Raw genomic sequence first — 22331 nt, forward strand, 5'->3', positions numbered from 1 at the left:
GCGAGATATGGTGTAAAAAAAATTGAAGACTAATGTATTTTAAGGAAAAATGAGAAGTATAATTTAACCCCTCATCCACCAGAATTTAAATGCATCATTTTACTCTTATTATAGCGTCAAATACCTTTTATTATAGTGTTGTTTCGATGTTCAAAAAGTTGAACGGGTTTAAAATAAATGGTTTTTGAAAAAAATAAGATCAAATTATAGAGCTTTTAAATTTTCTTAAAAATCTTCATTTTTCTCCATGTAACTCGAAAATGAAAAGAGATACGAAAAAAGAATACAGTACAAAAATGTAGGGCTTTTTCCGATAATAAATTGGTTTTGGCTTTCATTACTGTGTCTCGTTATTTGAGTTACATGGATAAAAAGGAAGATTTTTAAGAAAATTTAAAAATGCGCTCTATAAGTTGATCTTATTTTTTTCAAAAACCATGCATTTTAAACCCGTCCATTTTTTTGAACATAGTAATAACACTATAGTCGGTTCGCTAAACTCAGACACAACTGGTTAGTGATTTTAGTACTTAATTCTTACTAAATAATTACTAAATAGTTAATCATTACTAAATAGTTAGTAATTTTGCCGATTTTGTCAAAATTGGCCAAAAACAAAAAATTACCTACTAAAATCACTAGCCAGTTGTGTCTTGAGTTTAGCGAACCGACTATATAATAAAAGGTATTGTAGAAGTAAACTGATGCATTTAGATCTGGTGGATGAGGGGTCAAATATATTTCGCATTGTATCTTTAAATAAATTATTCATCATTTTTTTGCACTATATCTCGCTTAGTTTGAATGCAATCGCTTTAAAGCAATTTTAAAGGTTTTTCAAGCACTACAAAAGATAGTTGTAGCATCTCTTTGATTTTTTATAAGCTACATAAACGTGTTATATAGTTTTCCTCGTTAGATGCATAATGTTTAAGGTATTCGCCAAAAACCGCCCGAAAAGGTGACATTTTTCAATGAAAATGGCAAATTTTCAACGACGAATAATTCAAAAAGTATTGAGTTTTGAAAAAAAAATGATAGAACAGTTTTTGCTTAGAATTAGGTTCTTTAGCCACTTCCGTGGTTATTTTGACGATAAAATTTTCCACCCGCTAGAAGGGGTGGGAACCACCCCTAAGATAAAAACGTACATCGGCATAGACTTTAAATTAGGAGATAAGTAGAGGCTTTTCTCAAAATTGCATTAAAATTCATGCAGTAGGATAGAATTCGGAGGTAATATCCTGTTTTTTATCTCATTGACTGGCGTATACGAAATAAACAAAAAAAATAAAGTAAAAAAATATAATGTTTTATTATGTATCAATTATATTGGATTTCTCTCTTTGCAGGATTAAATTTATTGATTAAATTTAAGTAGGATTTATATCTTCTAATACGTAGGTACTATAAGTTACGGTTTGAAATGGAATCCTCGATTACGGCCGTTATTTTAGGACCTATAAGCCCAATTTTCCCAATAAAAACAAATAATAGTCAAGCGACAATTGGTAATAACTTTAATTAACGACCAGCAGCTGGAATCGTCGCAAATAATAAACTATATAACCTTCATAATTAACATGTTTCATATGAGTTTAATTGCTGTTGCACAAAAATGTCATCTATGGATTCTAGTCCGTAAATCCGTACCAGTAAATATTCATAAAAGAGATTTTTCGATGATAGCCAATTTTTCCTTTTTTTTTCATTTGGCAATTTGAATACATTGATGACCTTTTTTATTTTTTCTAGTCCTAGTATAGTTCAGGTACAATATTAAGTGACAAAATTCACACTAAGCAATATATACAGGGTGATAAATTTTGTGAAAAAGTCAGTTATATTTGTTATTACAGTAGATATCAAAATAGTTATTTGCAAAAATAGGATGTAGCTGTAAACTTCGCATTTTATAATTAATTATAAATATGCAGACTCTTGCATAACACTGGACCGCATCAAAGATCTCTTTTTTTTTTCAAACCAAGACGAGAATCAAACTTTTTAGTGTTAATTATTAAAGACTCTGATTAAGTAATCTTTGTCGAAACAGGTACAATTCAATGTTGAAGTAATAATAGGTATATTGTGGGTTTAAATATTTTTAATTTATTCAAACACTGTAAATTTTACAAAACACTTTTTACATGTTATTTTACAATTTGTCTTGAAAATAACTAAGTTTTCATCTTTTCCTAGATGACAGGGTTTTGAGGGGAGGGAATAAATTTGAGAGATTTATAAGGTAAAAACTGACAGACATGTAGCGAAATCTCAACACTTTTTTGCAGTAATGTAAATATACATTTATACAGAAATATAGTACAGAGGTGTATTTAATAAAGAAATATGTTTCTCAAGAAAGAAATATGTAATATACAAAGTAGTATTGAGAAAGGAATAATATTATATTCTATATTATATTATATAAAGGAATAATAATATATATTATACAGTGCTAGTCAAAAGTCCGTACCCCCTCGTATCTTTTAAACGGTTATGCATATAATAGTGAAATTTGTATGGAGGAAATAAACGGACGTAAGCTTCTTAACTAGTCATGACAGGTGACGTAATAGTGACAGATGACTTTACAGCGCCACTGTGACAGATAATTTTAAAAGGGACCTTATGGCAAGTGATACCTCGTTTGAAAGGTATTGAAAATTCCTATTTAGTTATACTAATTTTGTTTGAGTTTAAGCTAATTTTGATGAACAAATGAAATAAATATAAAATTGGAGTTTCGCATTTAATTAATAAATATTCAAATTACGCCTATGATAACTTGTCAAAAAGGTTGACGTTGACGTAAGAACTACTAGAAAATTGAAAATCGTCAACTTTTTTAAAAAAAAAACCGTAGGCGGACCTTTGAATTTTTATTAATTAAATGCGAAACTACAATATTATATTTATTTAATTTATTCACCAAAATCAAAATCAACTTAAACCCAAAAAAATTAGCATGCCTGAATAGGTATTTTGAATACCTTTCAAACGAGGTATCACTTGCTATAAGGTCCCATTTAAAATTATCGGTCACAGTGACTCTGTAACGTCATCTGTCACTATTACGTCACCTATCATGACTAGTAAAGAAGCTTACGTCTGTTTATTTCCTCCCTCCAAATTTCACTATTTTAGGTATAACCGTTCAAAAGATAAGAGGGGGGGTACGGACTTTTGACTAGCACTGTATATTATCTATATGATACGAAGGCTATAATCATCCTTTATTTAAAATTTAAAATTCGCTTCCCTTGCTCGTTACAAGAATACAAATTCGTTTTGTGTTATACAGGATATTTAAAAAGTTATAAATAAATTTCAATGAAAATTCCACACCTGTAATTTTGAACCAATCAAAATACGTTATTTTGACAGATCACCATGGTAACGGAGGTATTTTATCGGAAATTTTTTGCTCGTGGGGTACCCAACAGCGAATTATAGTGGAAATTTTTTGATGTTTACAATAACAGAACATTTTTGACAGACTGGTTTTTATTTGTTTACATAATTTAGTTTTGATTCATTTTCTATCACTTGTAGTTACTCAAAACTTATGTAAAATTGAAGAATATACTATTTTCTATCTTGAAATGGTATTCCCATGCAACTACAATGAGTAGAAATTACGAATTTGAAAGCCTAAATAATAGCTGACAAAGCTATGGCGCGCTATTAATCTGTTCATGCAGCTTTGGATTTTCAAATGCAAATTTGGTGTGGAATTTTCTTACCGAATACCACGCGAAGTCAAATTAATATCCGGAAATTTTTTTTTAATCATGAATATTTTTAGAAAATTTCCCTCGTCTGCGACTCGGGAAATTTTCAAAATATTGATGATCTCAAAAAAATTTCCGGAAATAATTTGACCTCTAGTGGTATTACTAGTGAAAATTCCACACCTGTAATTTTGAACCAATCAAAATACGTTATTTTGACAGATCACCATGGCAACGGAGGTATTTTATCGGAAATTTTTTGCTCGTGGGGTACCCAACAGCGAATTATAGTGGAAATTTTTTGACGTTTACAATAACAGAACATTTTTGACAGACTGGTTTTTATTTGTTTACATAATTTAGTTTTGATTCATTTTAGTTACAAAGCTGTTTTCTATATTCTTCGGACACCTCCTCTCTTCTTAATGGCGAAAATGCAGGACTTTGAATGTTTTCAATTAAGTTTCTATGTCTAATAAAATATATATAATATTTAGACACTAATTTATTTACCTTTTTCCCATTCAGTACTTTCAATTTTGCGTAGTTTAGTTTTAAAAACGCCAAAAAATAATTTTCGATCACTTGTAGTTACTCAAAACTTATGTAAAATTGAAGAATATACTATTTTCTATCTTGAAATGGTATTCCCATGCAACTACAATGAGTAGAAATTACGAATTTGAAAGCCTAAATAATTGCTGACAAAGCTATGGCGCGCTATTAATCTGTTCATGCAGCTTTGGATTTTCAAATGCAAATTTGGTGTGGAATTTTCTTACCGAATACCACGCGAAGTCAAATTAATATCCGGAAATTTTTTTTTGATCATGAATATTTTTAGAAAATTTCCGGAAATAATTTGACCTCTAGTGGTATTACTAGTGAAAATCGTATTAAGTTCAACGCCCTGTATAATTGAAAGGGAGTACAAAAGCAACGATATTTTTTAGTCATAATTTGTAAATGATTGTGATTATTTCATTCATATGAGATTCTGACCAATAGAAAGCTACAGAAATCTGAATTAAATCGATAATTTTTGATAATCTCCCGTCGTTAAGTATATTACGTCAGATGCCCTTCGTTGCTACGAAAAAATACATTCAGTGACATTAATGACAAATTAATGTTTTAAAAATTATAAAAGTGATGACTTTCAATCGTCAAATATTTATAAAAACTGTGTGTTTAATGGTACTTCCATAAATAAATTACAATAAAATTTTGGTTTTGAACAGTTTTATTCATGAAATAATCGCAACAAATTGCACTCGACCTCTGAAATTAATATAGAATTTTTGCTCTTGTGACACTTTGACATAATTTCACTCGCCTTCGGCTCGTGAAATTAAAACTGTCAAAGTGTCACTCGGGAAAAATTCAATAATTTCAGAGCTCTTGTGCAATTACTACTGAAAATTTGTAAAAATAATTGATTCTAATAATAATCCTTCAATCTAATACAGGGTAAGTCAAAACACCAATTCATTATTTTGTTGAGTACATATTTTTAAACGCATCACCCTGTATTTTATAAACCCATCATCAAATAAAATCAGTAAGTATAATCTAATGTTGTTTTGAAGCTACTTTCTTGTGGCATTTTTATAATAAACTATTTTCAATGGGAAATAAGCCACAATTTTACCAAAAAAATGATTTTATTAACGTTTCGACGGCCAAGTCGGGTGTCGTTGTCAAAATACAAAATAATTTGACTTGTGCGTCGAAACGTTAATAAAATTTGGTAAAATTGTGGCTTATTTCCCATTGAAAATAGTTAAGTATAATATAATTTTTCACCCCTGTAACTTATTAAAACTGTCGGTCTAGACGGTCTAGTTAGCTGAGGCGCAGTCAATCAACAAGTTTAGTGGATTTGCGATTTGCGATCGCTGGTTCGAGCCTCAGCTAGGTCATGAAATTTATAAAAGGCCAACGCCGTAGTATAAAACTCAATAGAGTCTAAGACTTGGTCTGGAATAAACTAGTGTCTGATAGGCCTATGGAGGAGCGGTACGGCAAGGAATAAGGGCTTGCGGCTTGGTGATACTGCTCCATAGATCCCTACCGAAGGGCGTTGACGCCTAAGAACGGTCTATATATACCTTATTAAAATAAACATTATACAGTGCGCTGGAATAAGTGTTACCCCCCTTATTAACTTAATTATTTTTAGTACATAAGCAAAACGCTCGGACAGGTCGATTTTTAAAATAATCATAGTATATTATAGCATCAACGTTTCGAACTTTACGCGATACCTCTTCAGGTGACAGGTATAACTTTGATTTTTTTAAATGGGAAAGTACATCGTATGACACCTCATTTAAAAGCTTTTGAAATACTGAGTACAAAAATGTATAATACTTTAATCCTGTCTTAGAGCGTAGGTGCCATATTTCGGTCGAAATCTTGTCACTTTTTTTTCGAATCCTGAGAAAACTAATAATAGTATGATATAATTGATCCAAAAGATGGCATAACCCAGATATCCAAAGTGAAAGTTATGCTCCTACACCAAATTGTTCTATATGGTCCACATATTGTTCAGAAAAAAGTCACACCATTTTGGGCGTCGGGTTTGGGGGGAGAGGGGGGAGAAATCGGTAAATTTGTAGTTTTTTTAGGTTTTTCGTCAATATTTCTAAAACTGTGCGGTTAAGCATAAACAACCTTCTATACAAAAATGTTCTACATTAAATTTTAAATAAAAAAGGTCCTATGCATAATTCTTCTAAAATAAACGGTTCCAAAGTTACGGAGGTAGTATATTATAACTGGTCCAAAAAAAGGCCTAACCCAGACATCCAAAATAAAAGTTTTCCTCCTACACCAAATTGTTCTATATTGTCCACATATGGTTAAGTAAAAAGTTATTATACACCATTTTTAGCGTCCGGTTTGGGTGGGAGATGGGGGAGAAGTCGGTAAATTAGTAGTTTTTTAAGTTTTTCGTCAAAATTTCTAAAACTATACTTTAGCGTAAACAATGTTCTATACAAAAATGTTCTACATAAAATTTAAAAGAAAAAAGGTTCTATACATAATTGTTATAAAATCAACGGTTCCAGAGTTACGGAGGGTGAAAAGTGGAGGTTTTCGATACTTTTTATATTTTTTGGGCAATTGATGATAATTTTGGGGGTGAAGTTGACGTTTCTTCAAGGGCTTCACTAACATACCATCGGCCACTGAAATAGTAAATTTGATTTATAAAACACAATCCTGTTAAAGAAAATCAGTAGGGAATTGCCCAAAGAATATAAAAGTATCGAAAACCTCCAATTTTCACCCTCCGTAACTCTGGAACTGTTGATTTTATAACAATAATGTGTATGACCTTTTTTGTTTTAAATTTTATGTAGAACATTTTTGTATAGAATATTGTTTACGCTAAAGCATAGTTTTAGAAATATTGACGAAAAACTTTAAAAATTAATAATTTACCGATTTCTCCCCTATATCCCCCCCAAACCGGACGCTCAAAATTGTGTAACTTTTTACTGAACAATATGTGGACCATATAGAACAATTTGGTGTTGGAGGAAAACTTTTACTTTGTATTTTTAGGTTGGGCCTTTTTTGGACCAATTATACTATACTACCTCAGTAACTTTGAAACCGTTCATTTTAGAAGGATTATACATCGGCACTTTTTTATTTCAAATTTAATGTAAAACATTTTTGTATAAAAGGTTGTTTATGCTAAATCGTATAGTTTTAAAAATATTTACGAAAAACGTAAAAAACTAAGAGTTTACCGATTTCTCCCCCTCTCCCCCCCCCCCCCCCAAAAAAACCGACGCTCAAAATGGTGTGACTCTTTTCTGAACATTATGTGGACCATATAGAATAATTTGGTGTTGGAGGATAACTTTCACTTTGGATGTCTGGGTTTGGGTCTAGTTATACCATACTATAAATAGTTTTAAAAAATTTAAACGCGGAATGAAATATTATAGTATTATCGAGGGTAGAAAGTCCCTGAGAACTTAATAATGTTTATTTTAATAAGTCAGGGGTGAAAAAAAAAGAGAAAATCTAGTCTGATTTTTAGTTTCGAATATAGCATTTAATAGAATCTTTTTGTTTATTCTAAGGGACTTTGGCTCTCGATAATAATGTAATCTTTTATTCTGCGTTTAAATTTTTCAAAAATACCTATTAGTTTTCTTAGGATTAGAAAAAAATAAATGTCTTTAAAAAGAATTCGGTCAAAATTTTGCGCCTCCGCTCTCAAAAAGGATAAAAGTATTATACATTTTTGTAATCAGTATTTCAAAATATTTTAAATGAGGTGTCACATGATGTACTTTCCCATTTAAAAAATCAAAGTGATGCTTGTCACTTGAGGCTAAAAACCGCCGAAGTAAAACACGGCATGAGCCTATTTATAAAGTAGGAAGAAGAAGAAGAAGCAGAAGAAGAATTTTTTTATTAAAAAAACAATATCTCTTTCAAACCAAAAAATATCTATCAACACGTTATATTTTTTTTTCTAAGGCCGCTTACAGACGAACCACTTTTTGAAGTCGAAGTCGGCAGCAAAAAGGCGCTGGCTTGTCGCTAGTGTCGGCGTTTGCTGTAGTTCTGATCGACTTCTTTTTGTTAATAGCGACGACAAAATGTCTTATGTACAAGCAGATTAATTTGAATTATGCAAATGAAAAAATATTGCTTTTGTTGCTCCTTCGAAAGCACACACAAAGAAAACAACGTAAATTTTGGGTGCATCCCGTTGTCAAAGATCGTTCAAACTTTGGACACTTTCGTACATTGTACAACAAACTGCGTAATTATTCGGAGAAGTTTTTTAACGTAGGTATTTTTCTTTAAAGCTTGCTCCCTCGAAGTTATTATGAAATATTTCGCAAACTTTTCCCAAGCTTTTGCCTTTGCATTTCTGTTGCTATATTTTGACTCATTTTTGTAATCCCAAACCTGCAGCAATGAATGTGTCTGTGTCGAAAACACGCTTATACTTTTGTCGCTGCTACCGGCGTTTCAAAGTAGTTTCGTGTGAAAAGAGAATCGCCACAATTATTGAGAAATCAGCCGACGGGAGAGGCGACAACCGACCACAGAAGTTGTAGTGCAGTCGAGAAAACGCCCGTGTGAAAAGGAAATACGTTTTGCATTGTTTTTAAATGACGACTTCAAGTAGCGGCAGACAACCACAAGCACAAACGCTCGACATTTTGCTGCCGACTTCGACTTCAAAAAATGGATCGTCTGTAAGCGGCCTAATAAATGATATATAACATTAGTTTCGGAAAATAGTTAAAACTAGCGAGAATTTTGAGCGATTCATAACTTTCGAAACAATGTGCATATTTTTTTTGTTTCATTTATATACTTTAATCTTTAAATTTGCATAAACGATTTTATTTTATTTTACAGGAGCCTATTGGGTGTACAAGGAATATCCACCGAAATACGATCCCATTTTTGGACGCGCCTACTGCCAGAAGACTGCTTATATGATGGCTTTTGTATACATTACATTTATATTTGGATTCGCTTTAGTAGTGGTAGCAGGATTTATCTTTTTCCTTTGTTGCATTTGCTGCCTCGCAGGTTGTTCTCTAAAATCTGACGATGAGGAGCAACCTCAGGGAGGTGCTGCTTAATTGAGTTTAAATATTGCTACTCAGTTTTATTATTTAAACTATTATTTTGACTGTTGAAAAAATACTGATCTGATTGAAAGTCTGAAAGATTTACAGTACTGGAAGTGTTTTAAGCTTGGTTACAATTTGTATACCTAATACCTCCTCCTCCTATGTAAGTGGGCCTTCTCTATTGAGGTTGGCGATCAATATGGCAAATTTATTTCTGTACTGTATAATATACTTGAGTGCAAAGTAGTCGACTCAAAAGCAAGGTTTAAGATTACACCTCCTGTTTCAATGTAAGAAGTATGAAAATAAAAATCGGTAATGTGAAAACAATACCTTTATTATTGACCTTACAAAAACTGCTATTGCGTTATTTGGAATAATATGCAAGAACAATATTATGAGAAGAGCACTTGAAGGATGGGAAAAAGGCATCTCAATAAATGGTCATAAAATAAACAACCTACGTTTCGCAGATGATACAGCCCTTCTTGCAAATAGTCAAGCAGAGCTGATTGATCTTATACGACTGGTTGAAAACGAAAGTCAAATATTTGGTCTGTAATTAAATATATCAAAGACAAAGATCATGATAGTGAATAGACTACATAACAACCATCCACATATAACCACAATTGATCGGTTTGAGGTTGTGAGCTCATACTTATATCTGGGATCATTAATCACAAACACAAGGTCACTACAGGAAGAAATAAAACGTAGATGTGATCTAGCAAAAGTCGCCACAGCAAAAATGACCACAATATGGAAGGACTGTCAAATTTCAAGAGCGTTAAAGATGAGGTTGATCAACTGCTTAATATTCCCAATACTGACTTACGGATGTGAATCTTGGACCCTGAGAAATTCGGAAAGAAGAAAGATAGACGCCACTGAAATGTTCTGTTGGAGATGAATACTACGAATTCCTTGGACCGACCATAGAACAAATAATTCAATTTTAAGAGAGCTAAAAGTTAGCCAACGGCTCTCCAGTAAAGTCCATCTCCAACAATTAAAATACTTTGAACATGTTATGAGAGCCAACACAGAAAACATGGAAAGACACATTATACAAGGAAAGGTGGAAGGCCGAAGATCACGAGGAAGATCCCCAACAAGATGGATCGATCAGATTACAGGAATATGCAAAAGACCTATGCATGAGTTAAAAGAAATGACCAGAGACAGAGATCTTTGGAGACGGATAATACACGACATCACGTCGACCACTACACTCCCTCCGGGGGTCAGGATTGAAGAGAGAGATGCAAGACGAACAGAGTTTCCTCAATATTCACAATTGGAACGAACGCATGAACAGAGAAATCATCAATTACAAAATTAATTTCTTTTTTTCAGTATTTGATATAACCACCCCTACTCCTAATAATTATACTATTTAATCAATTTCGCATGGATCGGATGACTTTTCTAATAAATTCTTATCATTAGTCATTAAACGCAGCTCTCAATTCCATTATTCCCCTGGTGCATGATTTCTGTTTCGGACCCTTCGTTTAAGCTCATCCCAAACATCTTTTGTTGGATTTAAGTTGAGCTCAACGCAGGCTAATTTATTGTACGTATACCGACCTCAGTCAGATAAGTGGTGGTGACTCGTACGTATGGTATCGTGCATTATCGTACATTAAAATAAAGGCATCACCAATAAATGATGACTGATGTAACTATCCGTCGTTAATCCTCCTCCACGTCCTTCCCAGGCACGAAACCAACTTGGTTTTTCTATCCATGGAAATACCTGCCCAACAAATACAAGAACCACCTCCATGTGACACAGTTTTTCATATACAACATTGAGCAAATCGCTCTCCTGTCCTTCGATAGACTCAACGCCTCTTGTCGTTACTTTGATATTCGTCCCTTTGATATTCTACTTCGTCTAATCGCCTTTGCTTCTGGGTTTTAGTTAGCTTGGGACATATAGCTGCCTTTTGTGGTGTCAGGTTGGCTGCTTTCAGTCTTTTTCTGACTGTCCAAATGCTGGTAACTACACCTCGAACCTCTCTAAACTCTTCTTTGAGAGTAGCACCAGTCAAATGTCGATTTCTCAAGGTTTTCGATACAAGAAATCGATCATCTCTTTCCGTTGTTATTCGTTTACGGCCTCCTCCTCCTCCTTGTCGACGGACATAGTCACCAGTATCTTGGTACTGACACAGCTAATTGGCTTAAATTTAGTCAAATTGCCACGGCCCTATGGCTCAGGTCTTCTCTCAATACTGCCACTGCTTGTGCTGCTTTGACGGAGGTGGTATCATTTGTAATGTACTTGCAAACTTCTTATAAGTGACTTATGAATTAGAGTTGCTATGGAAAAACTCAATAATGTGGTTAAGGATTGTACACTAAATATTTTTAAATTTACACCTTTTAGACTGAAATAGGAGACGTACCTTCGCAAAATAATTTTGGATGGATTATTTTGCACTCAAGATATAAAATTGAATTCCTTGAAAATAATTTGCTTAAATGTTGAAATAAGATCGGAATAAATTTTTAGCCTTTCAGTTAGTAGTAGTAGTAGTCTCAAAACAACATTTTTATCTTTAAATGGCGCGACGAGGAATCTTTGATAAATAATTACAAATGGTGGTTTTGCGTAAAATTGATAAATGGGTTCCAGATGGTAACCATCCTTCTTCTCTACTTTAGAGATGCAACTTGCTGTAATTAATAGAGAATCTATTGATTTTTGGAAATACTTTTTCATATATTATAATGTAGAAAAGACGAATTCTTTCCAATGTTCTGGGACTGCAGAATGGATGCAAAGATGCTTTTTTCTGATGATAAATGTAGGTTTTGATCAAGCTATTGGTTTCTCCAATACGTAATTGCATGATCTTTTCTCTTGTGAGTAGCATTTTCATATTCTCACTTGTTATTAGTTTTAATTATTTCATACCCGTGATTCGTCAATTTCGCTCTACTCGCCAAATCGATGAGGTTCGTCGGAATACGTTCAGCGTACCTATTCCTGGTTAGTTATTCTCCTTTCAGCAACAGAGAATGTGCTTAGACGGTAAAAGTGTATTATTGTATTATCGTCACACGTCGCAAAGCTCGTTATTCTAATTACCAACCATAGAGCACAAATTTTGTTACACAACTAACAATACATCATGGCGACGCAACAACATACCGACTCGCAGTAAAACCACCACATTTTATTCTTCTTCTTAAAGTCCCTCTCCTCAATGGAGGTTGGCTACTATTATAGTCAGAAAACGAAATATTTGTCAGTGATTCATTTCGAAGTTCGGATAATTGAGTTTATATCGTTGCATTGAAGCGAAAGAGAGATAGGCTACCCCAGTTAATTGAAATAATACTCGAAAATAATATTCCAACCTACTAAGATAACTATCGTTCACCCTGGCTTAGCTCAGTTTCTCAAGGTGTGTGTTCGTCTTGTCCTAATCTTGGATATTCACTCTGAAAATTTAGAATGTTAGTAAACAAAACAATAGTTCAACTAATCATATTTATTGTTCAATAAAGATAAAATAAAAATGTGACTTATTAAATGCATTAACAAATATATTCAAATTCTTGCCAAAAACTTCTGGACACAATTTCTGGATTATACTTATGCGTGGCTTGTGGTGTTGGTTCGATGGTAACTTCTTGATGTCGGATGGTACAGCTGGTGTCTTTTCAACCTGGGCTAGATGGTCGGTCTCAGGTCACTGCAGACTGCAGTTCTAGTTGATTGGTTGGTTGCTGTTGATTGTTGATGCATCCTGTTCTTATTTGCCTGGAAGTAGCATCACCGGTGATGTATGAGGCTGGAGGCTCCCGAAGGGAGAAAGATTGATTTTTTCCCAAAAACCCAAGAGATCGTCTGTTTGGAATAAAATGAAGCTAATATTTAAATTTCATGTTTTAAAGAAATTAATTTTCCCCTCCATTACTAATTGCCACTCTCATTGACATGACAGCGCAAAGTATGAGGAGATGGACAACCATGTTCCGTATTAAAAGACAGATATCTAGAGAGTGAGGATATATGGAGTACGTTCAGTATGATGACTTAGATGTTAGATGAAAAGAGAGTTCCTTATAGAACGGCGCCAAACAGGTTTTAACGGAAAAACAAGTTAAAACGAATACAGAAGATGATTTACTATTTACTATGATTTACAGAAGGAACTATTTCGTTCCTTGAGTATAGTTGAGCATATTGGTACTTGTTATTTTTCACGTGGACTAGATTTTATGTTTTTCTAACTTTCACTGTGTTAAAATGATTCACATTTCAAAGGCCTCCAATTTATTTACGGTTGGTGTTTTAAGGGTCCACGTCTCAACTGCACAGAGAAGAGTCGACCTGACGTGTTAATTTGATAAACATAGTGTAATTTCGAGTTTTATAATCACATAGCAGTTTTTTGATTTTTTTGAAACATTTTGCTGGTCTGTCCTATTCTCGATCTTATTTCTAGATCAGGATTTAGACTGCTATCGATTTAACGTCTCAGGTACTTAAATCTATTGACCTGTTCTAAAATTTGCCCGTTTATTGTACGAGGTTGGGGTACATTTTGGTTTTTTCCGATTGACATCGCTTTGGTTTTCTTAATGTTTATTTTCATACCAAATTGCTCACAGGTCGAGTTGGTCTTGTCGATGAGTCGTTGTAGACCCAAGTCGGAATCCGCAATCAACACCATATCATCGGTGTATGGGATGCTATTGATATTTACACCATTCACCTTGACTCTATCCTTGGAATCCTCCAGTGCCTTTTTAAATAGAAGCTCAGAGTAAAGATTAAAGAGCAGTGGTGAGAGAACACATCCTTGTGTAACTCCATTTACATTTTATATAGTACAGTATATTTTGGTGCATACCGTATTTGAATCCATCCAGAAATAAAAGATATGTCAATTTGATATAATGTATTTATAAAAAACGCTAATTATTATATTACAACAACTATGGTATATAAATTGTAACCAACAATAAACACTTTTAAAAACTCGTATCAATTATACAAAAAAATATGCGCTATGAGGCTATTATGATTATGAATATATACATTTTAAATAAGTAAACAATATTTACCTTTCAAGCATTAAAGGGGCTAACAATATTTAATATTAATGACTTTATATTAAAAATGTAATGCATCGCTTCGGTATTTTTTCATTTTTTGTTCATGAAGATATTTTTGTAAATAAAATTGATACCATGTAATTGTTATTGATTAATAATGTTAAGTGTTTATGCACAGACTATATAGCTTATTACTATAAATTTTATATAACTATTATTTTAAGAATAAAATATTTACTATTATGTCTAAATGTTTTATTTTATATTTAAAATAGACGTAGGGTGAGACAGAGATGCGTATTTTCGGCAATTCTTTTTAGTGCCTACTCGGATCCTGAAGAAAGTTTTCGGGAGTGAAGCTCTCGAAGTTTAAAAGATAGTTGTTAAGAAATTGAATGTGAAGTGGATAAATTGAAGAAAGATAAATAATGGTTTAACTTTACATCAATAAGTATGATCAAAATATATGCAATGAAGAATACCTGAGAATCTAGTGTATTTTATACATCTTGCAGTACGCAAAGCACTGATATTTTTTCCAAAAATTAAAATAGGTAGGGGAGCAGGGGACTAGTTGTAACAATTTTCGTAAAATCAAGTATACTCTAAGCGATTTTTCCAATTATCACTAATTAAACACTTAGTTTAACTCGTTCTAAATATAATTCAACTGAAGAAAAGTTAAAACGACTGGTAAACTCCTTCTCAGAGGCATCTTTCAGTCCGTCACAAGTGACAGAAAAAAAGGTAGGTCCGTGATACATAAAAATGTATAATATTTATTCCAGTTGTTGATAGATGGCGCTATAATCGGAAGAAAAGATTTAGATATTTACCTATTACATATCTATACGACTATAATTTAAAGTTCTCAGTATTTCAGTGATGATATGATTTTAAGAATTTAGAGAATCATAGCATGACATTTTAGTTAAATCTGACAGTTTTCAGAATTGTAATCGTAATTTGGTATAAAAACAAATCAATTGTGTTTATTTCATTTATAAAAAGGAACGTTCTTTGATTTGTATAGTCTTATAAATTGTACAGAAGATTATAGTCGTATAGATAATACATACAGGGTGATTCATTAAGAATGTCCAATCTGTGAGATGTAGATTCTAGACCTCAAAATATTAAGATTTAACCCAAATCATTTAAATAAAATGTGGCTCGTTACTGAGTTACAGGGTGTTTTATTTAAAAATTTAATAACTATTTTTACCCAGGGCTTTAAAACTATTTGACATATTCTTGTCATACTTGGCGGAAAATATAGGTACTGTACATCCTGCTAAATTATGATAAATAAACTTTTCTGGCTACTACCAGAGGCGTACGATAGGGGAAAGTGAATGGTTGACCCTTCCCAAATTCTACGCCACTGGCGAAATTGCTATTTTAGCACTGTATTTCGATTTTCCAATACTTTATATGTAAGTAATATACTCTTCATTCGTAACGTTAAAGTCATTAGTTTTCGAAATATTTGAAGTTGAAAATGAAACGGCATAGCTATTTTGATTAATGTATTGTGCTCCTTCATTTTTAACTTTAAATATCTCGAAAACTAATCATTTTATCGGATGAAAAGTATATTATTTGCATATAAAGTATTGGAGAGTCGAAAAATTGCAATAAAATAGTAATTCCGCCAGTGGCGTAGAATGTGGGAAGGGTCAACCATTCGCTTTTTCCTGTCGTACGCCTATGGTACTAGCCAGAAAGTTTTATTTAACATATTTTAGTAGGTTGTACAGTATCTACACTATCTGCTAAGTATGATAAGGATATGTCAAATACTTTTAAAATACTGGATACAAATAGTTAATATTTATGTAATAGGGATGTTTGATTTAAAAATTTAAAAATTATTTATACCCAGTACTTTAAATGTATTTGAAATTGCCGTATCATACTTGCCAAAAAGTGTAGGTACTGCACACCTTACTAATTTATGTTAAATAAACGTTTCTGGCTATTACCAGAGGCGTACAGGGGAAAATGAATGGTTGAACCTTCCCAAATTCTACGCCACTGATGGAATTGCCATTTCAGCATATTTTTTAGGTTCTCCAATACTTTCTATGCAAATAATATACTCTTAATTCTTATCGATAAAATCATTAGTTTTCGAGATATTTGAAGTTAAAAATGAAGAGGCACAATACATTAATCAAAATAATTGTAAAGTTTCATTTTCAACTTCAAATATCTCGAAAACTAATGACCTTAACGTTACGAATGAAGAGTATATTATTTACATAGAAAGTATTGGAAAATCTAAATATTGTGCTAAAATAGCAATTTCGCCAGTGGCGTAGAATTTGGGAAGGGTAAACCATGCACTGTCACCTGTCGTACGCCTCTGGTAGTAGCCAGAAACGTTTGTTTATCATAATTTAGTAGGGTGTACGGCAACTACACTTTCTGCAAAGTATGATAAGGATATGTCAAATAGTTTTAAAGTACTGGGTAAAAATGGTTATTAAATTTTTAAATAGAACACCCTGTAACTCAATAACGAGGCACATTTTATGTAAGTGATTTGGGTTAAATCTTAATATTTTGAGGTCTAGAATCTACAACTTAGAGATTGGACATTCTTATTGAATCACCCTGTATATCATTTTTTGTTCGATTATAGCGCCATCTATCAACAACTAGAATAAATGTTATATAAATGACTTTAATCACGGACGTACCTTTTTTTCTGTCACTTACAACTTAATGCGTTAGAAACAAATCGAACAACTGTGACGTACTGAAAGATGCCCTGAGAAGGGGCATATTTATTAATCAATTTGCATTTTACCAAAAAAAGTGCAATGTTACAACTTACCCCGCGCTTGGGGCTAGTTGTAATATATATTGCGGCAGGTTGTAACAGTACGAAAATGATGAATTTACACAATATTAAAAATTTGATTTTCCAGTTTCTTAACAAAAAAAAGTAAACTTTTTATGAAATATTTATTTTTATCAAAATGTCAAACATTTATGCTTGATGCGGTTTTATGATTTATGCAGTGTTCTTAGAAATAAATCTGGAAACCAATCTGGGCCAGCTGCGTAATTTTGATGTCAAAAAGAAGGAAGTTGCTTGGGTCCGAGTTTCATGGTAGTCAATTTTCCAGTTGGCAAATTTTCGTATCTCCATGAGAAGTAGTCCAAAATATATTTCGGCGCAATTCAGAATATCAATGAAGTCGATATAATTTCTTCTTCGGTTGTAAAAACTAATCTTGGTTTAGCATAGCCCACTTGTAGACTTTCACTGTTATTAATGTTTTATAGGTATATCGGTAGGTACAGAGATACATGAAACAGGCCGAAAGTTTTACTTGCTTGCATTATGCTACATTGATTATCTTCTAAAACTTCCCCTGAAGCTAACTCGTAGACGTCTGGCTTTGAGTTGCCTATTCTAATTTTCTTTTATATTGTCTCATTCTAGAAGAAAAAAAATTAAAAAATACGCTTTTATATTGTATATCATACATTTAGTAAAATTCGAGGCAAGTTGCAACATGTTACAAAACAAGGTTTGTAAGTCCCAAGGTTTTGTTATTACAACAATTCCCGTAGCAGAATTTTGTATATTTATTAAAGTAACTGTAAAAATAACTTTCTAATCATAAAATCATTAGGCAACCGCAAAATATAATTATTAAACTTTGAAAATAAATGAACACAGAAAGTTCCAGTTCCGTTTAAAGCAGTAGCCTGAGTCAACTAAATAAGTTTTGAAAACGTTCAAATAACCTATGAAAAACTCGTTTTACTGCTTATATTATCTTTGTTACAAGCCCCTTTTTCCCCTACTAGAATTAAGCTAAGTTTATAGTAAAGCAGTGAGCATAGAGGGTAGCGTAGCGGTTTACATAGAGTTTCACCTCTATGTGAACAAACGCGTACTTACCGCCTAGTTACAACTTCGTAAATTACTTAAATGTGTACTTACCGCTTAGGCTAAGGCCACACAGGCGATAATTTACGGCGCCGTAAGAGCAGTAAAGCTGACGAGGCATTGGTTGACTAACTCCTATTTCATCTACAATTGGTGGAGGAGTTAGTCAACCAATGGGTTTACTGCTCTTACGGCGCCGTAAATTATCGCCCGTGTGGCCTTTCGCTTAGTTACAACTTCGGCACCTCTATCTACGCTTCCTTACCGCTATCCTCGACGCTCACCGCTTCACTATAAACTGAGACATACTGGTCTCAATAGTTGTATCTTCTGTAATGTTGTATGCTTTAATCGTTAAATTGGTATAAACAATCGTATTCTATTTTACAGGAGCCTATTGGGTCTACAAGGAATATCCACCGAAATACGATCCGATTTTTGCACACTCCTACTGCCAGAAGACTGCTTATATGATGGCTTTTGTATACATTACATTTATATTGTCGTGCATTTTTGTAACTATAGCAGGATTTATCTTTTTCCTTTGTTGCGTTTGCTGTATGGCAGGTTGTGCAGGTTGTGTTCTCGCGAGTAGTTGTAAAGAAGAGGAGGAACGTCAAGGAAGTGCTGTTTGATTCGTTTTAAATATTTATGCAGGGTTTTCTAATGTAAACTATTGTTTTGCTACAGTAAGCTACAGAAAAGTATTCAATGGCATTATTGCCTCATGGTCTAAAAAAATATATTGTAGAACAACTTGTTAATCGACTGCTTTACTTCATAAAACTGTTCTATTAACTACTGCCAAAGATAAACTTAAGTGTATCCAAACATTGTACAGATGTCCATATGGGCTAAAAATAAGCCGGTATGGCTTCTCTTATTGAAAGAACTTCCCTATCGAAAATCTAAACGGAAAGTAAAGTGAAATCTCGTCATTGAATATCCATTCCCCAGCAAAATAGTACTTTTATGTCACGATTTGCTTTTCTTCTTCTTTAAGTGCCATCTCCGTGACTAAGATTGGCAACCATGGCTATTCTGACCTTCGAGGCAGCTGCTCTGAACAGTTTCCTTGAGCTGCAACCAAACATTTTTGTCAGGTTCTACAACTTTCAACCAGAAAACGCATTTCCTTACTACGCTTCTCCTAACTTCTCCTATTTTTTCTTGAATTATGAGTCTCAAGATTTTGTATCCTTCGCCCCTCATCACAGGTCCTAGATATTGCAATTTCTTTTCTTTTATTGTGTTTCCCATTTCTCTCTCTCTCTCTCTCTCTCTCTCTCTCTCTCGGCTTATTCTCCTTAACACTTCTATATTCGTGACTCTATCTACCCATGAAATCCTTAACACTCTTTACCTATTTGTAAAGAAGTATTTGTAAAAAAGAGGCTATTATAATTATGAAAATATTTTGCTTTTTAAATAAACAATATTTACCTTTTATGCATCTAGGAGGCTAACAATATTTAATATCAATGTCTTTATATAAATGTAATGCATCGCTTGGATATTTCTTCATTTTTTTGTTCATGAAAATATTATTGTCAATATAAAATAATACCATTCCATGTAATTGTTATTGGTTAATAATGTTAAATGTTTATGAACAAACTACATAATATATAGCTTATTACTATAAATTTTATATTATTCTTATTTTTAAGAATAAAATATTTGCTATTAGGCTTAGATGTTTTATTTAATGAGTTGCTGTTCACTCACACATATTCTATACTTATATTTGCTCAGACGAATAACTGTTTCTAATGATTTTCGTAACCTAACCTAATCACCATTAAAGAAGAAACACGGAAATTCTACCAACAGATAAACAACTGTAAAATCCAATTAAAACCGGGAACAGTAGTATGTAAAGATAGTGACGGTTCTGTAATTAGAGACAAGGAACAGAATAGTTAACAGATGGGCGAATCATTTTGAGAACTGCTTATTGGCAGTCATGAAGATGAAATGGAGGCTCCCGTGATTTAAATGGATGCAAATGATCTGCACCCGCTCCTCACCGAAAAATAAATTAGGGAGAGTATCACTGTGCCGCAAGCCCTTATCCCTTGCTGTATTGCTCCCCCATATTCCAGTCTAAACCTCAGATTGCTATGAATTTTAAACTGCTGCGTTAGCCTTTTTGTTTTTCGTTCACCGGGCTGGGGAGTGAACTCGCATTGATTACGGTGAAGTGACGTGCGAACAACCGCTCGTTCTGCTAGGCTATGCGATGCTTTTGAAACATAATATGCACAAATTAATAAGAAGTGACATTTGGCAATAGAAAGAAACACCCGCAGACTGGAAATTAGGCATAATATATTCAGTTCACAAAAAGGGATATACCTATGATGATAATATGTGGTAATTATGGAGGCATCACTCTACTAGTGATATAGTACTGTAGTATCAGTTCTGGCGCTAGAGTTTGTAGGCTGCAAAAGTAACATAGCCACCTTTGGTTTTTTTAAATTATTATTTTGTAGACTAGCAGAGAAAAAGCTCATTTTGGCCCAAATAGGAGCGCCTGCAGTGCATCTGTTATAGACCCGTTATCGTTGGCCCTGTGTAGAACTGTATAAGCATATACAAAACGACCAGATTCACTTTGTATTTGAGGTTTGAATGCGCACTGTTGTTGACGTTTGGTTTTTCAACATTTTCTGAATATTATTTGGTACCGTGCAGGTATTTTACTTGGCAAGACGTTACCAAAATAAAAGTCGGAAAATTTGGAAAAACCGACCGTCAACACCAGTGCGAATCCAAATCTCAAATACAAAGTAGTCCAGAAAGCCACTGCGCATCCGCTAGGAAAAATATTCTAATTCGGATTTTTTGCACAATCTTACTCAAAAAGTACTCCTTTTAACAAATTTGCATGTTGCCAGAACCAAAAGGTGGTCAAAAATTTCTTAAATGTTTTTTTTTTTGTTTTTTTCCTAAAATTATTTTTTTTTGCACGGAAAAAAGTTTTTTTAGGTTTTTTGGATCATTCCAAACAGAAAAGGTCTTTAGTGACTTTTCTCTAAAAATGATAGTTTTTGACATATAAGCGATTAAAAATTGAAAAATTGCGAAATCGGCCATTTTTAACCCTCAAAAACTATGTGAAAAACTGCAAATTTGAATGTTGCCAAGGTAGGTAGATATTCTTTAAACATTGATTGATGAAACCCCGAAGAGTTTTTTGCAATACAATATTCAAAACTCCTTTGTTTTTTAATTGCTAATCAAGCGTGCGCGACACTATTTTCCACCGACAGTATGGTGCAAATGAAAGGAATAAATTCATTATTTCGTAAACCGGCAACTTTAAGGAAAAATCCCGAAACAGGTCGATTTTTATTTTTAAGTTATGATATTGTGGCATATATGGTATACTAGTGACGTCATCCGTCTGGGCGTGATGACGTAATCGATGATTTTTTTAAATGAGAATAGGGGTCGTGTGGTAGCTCATTTGAAAGGTTCTTCAATTCTCTATTCAGTAATGTAAATATTTACATAATTATTTATACAGCGTGTCCTTCTACTTTTTTTTTGTCAAATAATTTAATTTAATAAAAAATTTTTGGACACCCTGTATAAATAATTATGTAAATGTTTATATTACTGAATAGAGCATTAAAGAACCTTTCAAATGAGCTGGCACATGACCCCTATTCTCATTTAAAAAAATCATCGATTACGTCATCACGTCCAGATGGATGACGTCACTAGTATACCATATATGCCACAATATCATAACTTAAAAATAAAAATCGACCTGTTTCGGGATTTTTCCTTAAAGTCGCCGGTTTAGGAAATAACGAATTTATTCCTTTCATTTGCACCATACTGTCGGTGGAAAATAGTGTCGCGCACGCATGATTAGCAACTAAAAAACAAAGGAGTTTTGAATATTGTATTGCAAAAACCTCTTCGGGATTTCATCAATCGATGTTTAAAGAATATCTACCT

The 22331-nt window shown here is 33.1% G+C and overlaps 1 protein-coding gene across 2 annotated transcripts in view; it reads left to right on the forward strand.

The window, feature by feature from the left end:
• LOC114335705 (transmembrane protein 272) overlaps window positions 1-19940 on the forward strand; it is a 140757-nt gene extending 120817 nt beyond the window's left edge. Inside the window, exon 4 of one of the 2 annotated variants that reach the window (XM_028285987.2) lies at window positions 18747-19940. In XM_028285987.2, the coding sequence (XP_028141788.1) occupies window positions 18747-18991 (245 nt within the window). In that variant the 3' untranslated portion in view covers window positions 18992-19940. Of the gene's footprint in view, window positions 1-9143; window positions 14690-18746 lie in introns of those variants that run through there. The other variant, XM_028285988.2, reaches the window with a different exon arrangement.
• Window positions 19941-22331: the final 2391 nt, after the last annotated feature.

Source organism: Diabrotica virgifera, chromosome 2 (assembly GCF_917563875.1).
Source record: "Diabrotica virgifera virgifera chromosome 2, PGI_DIABVI_V3a".
Taxonomy (NCBI): Eukaryota; Metazoa; Arthropoda; class Insecta; order Coleoptera; family Chrysomelidae; genus Diabrotica; species Diabrotica virgifera.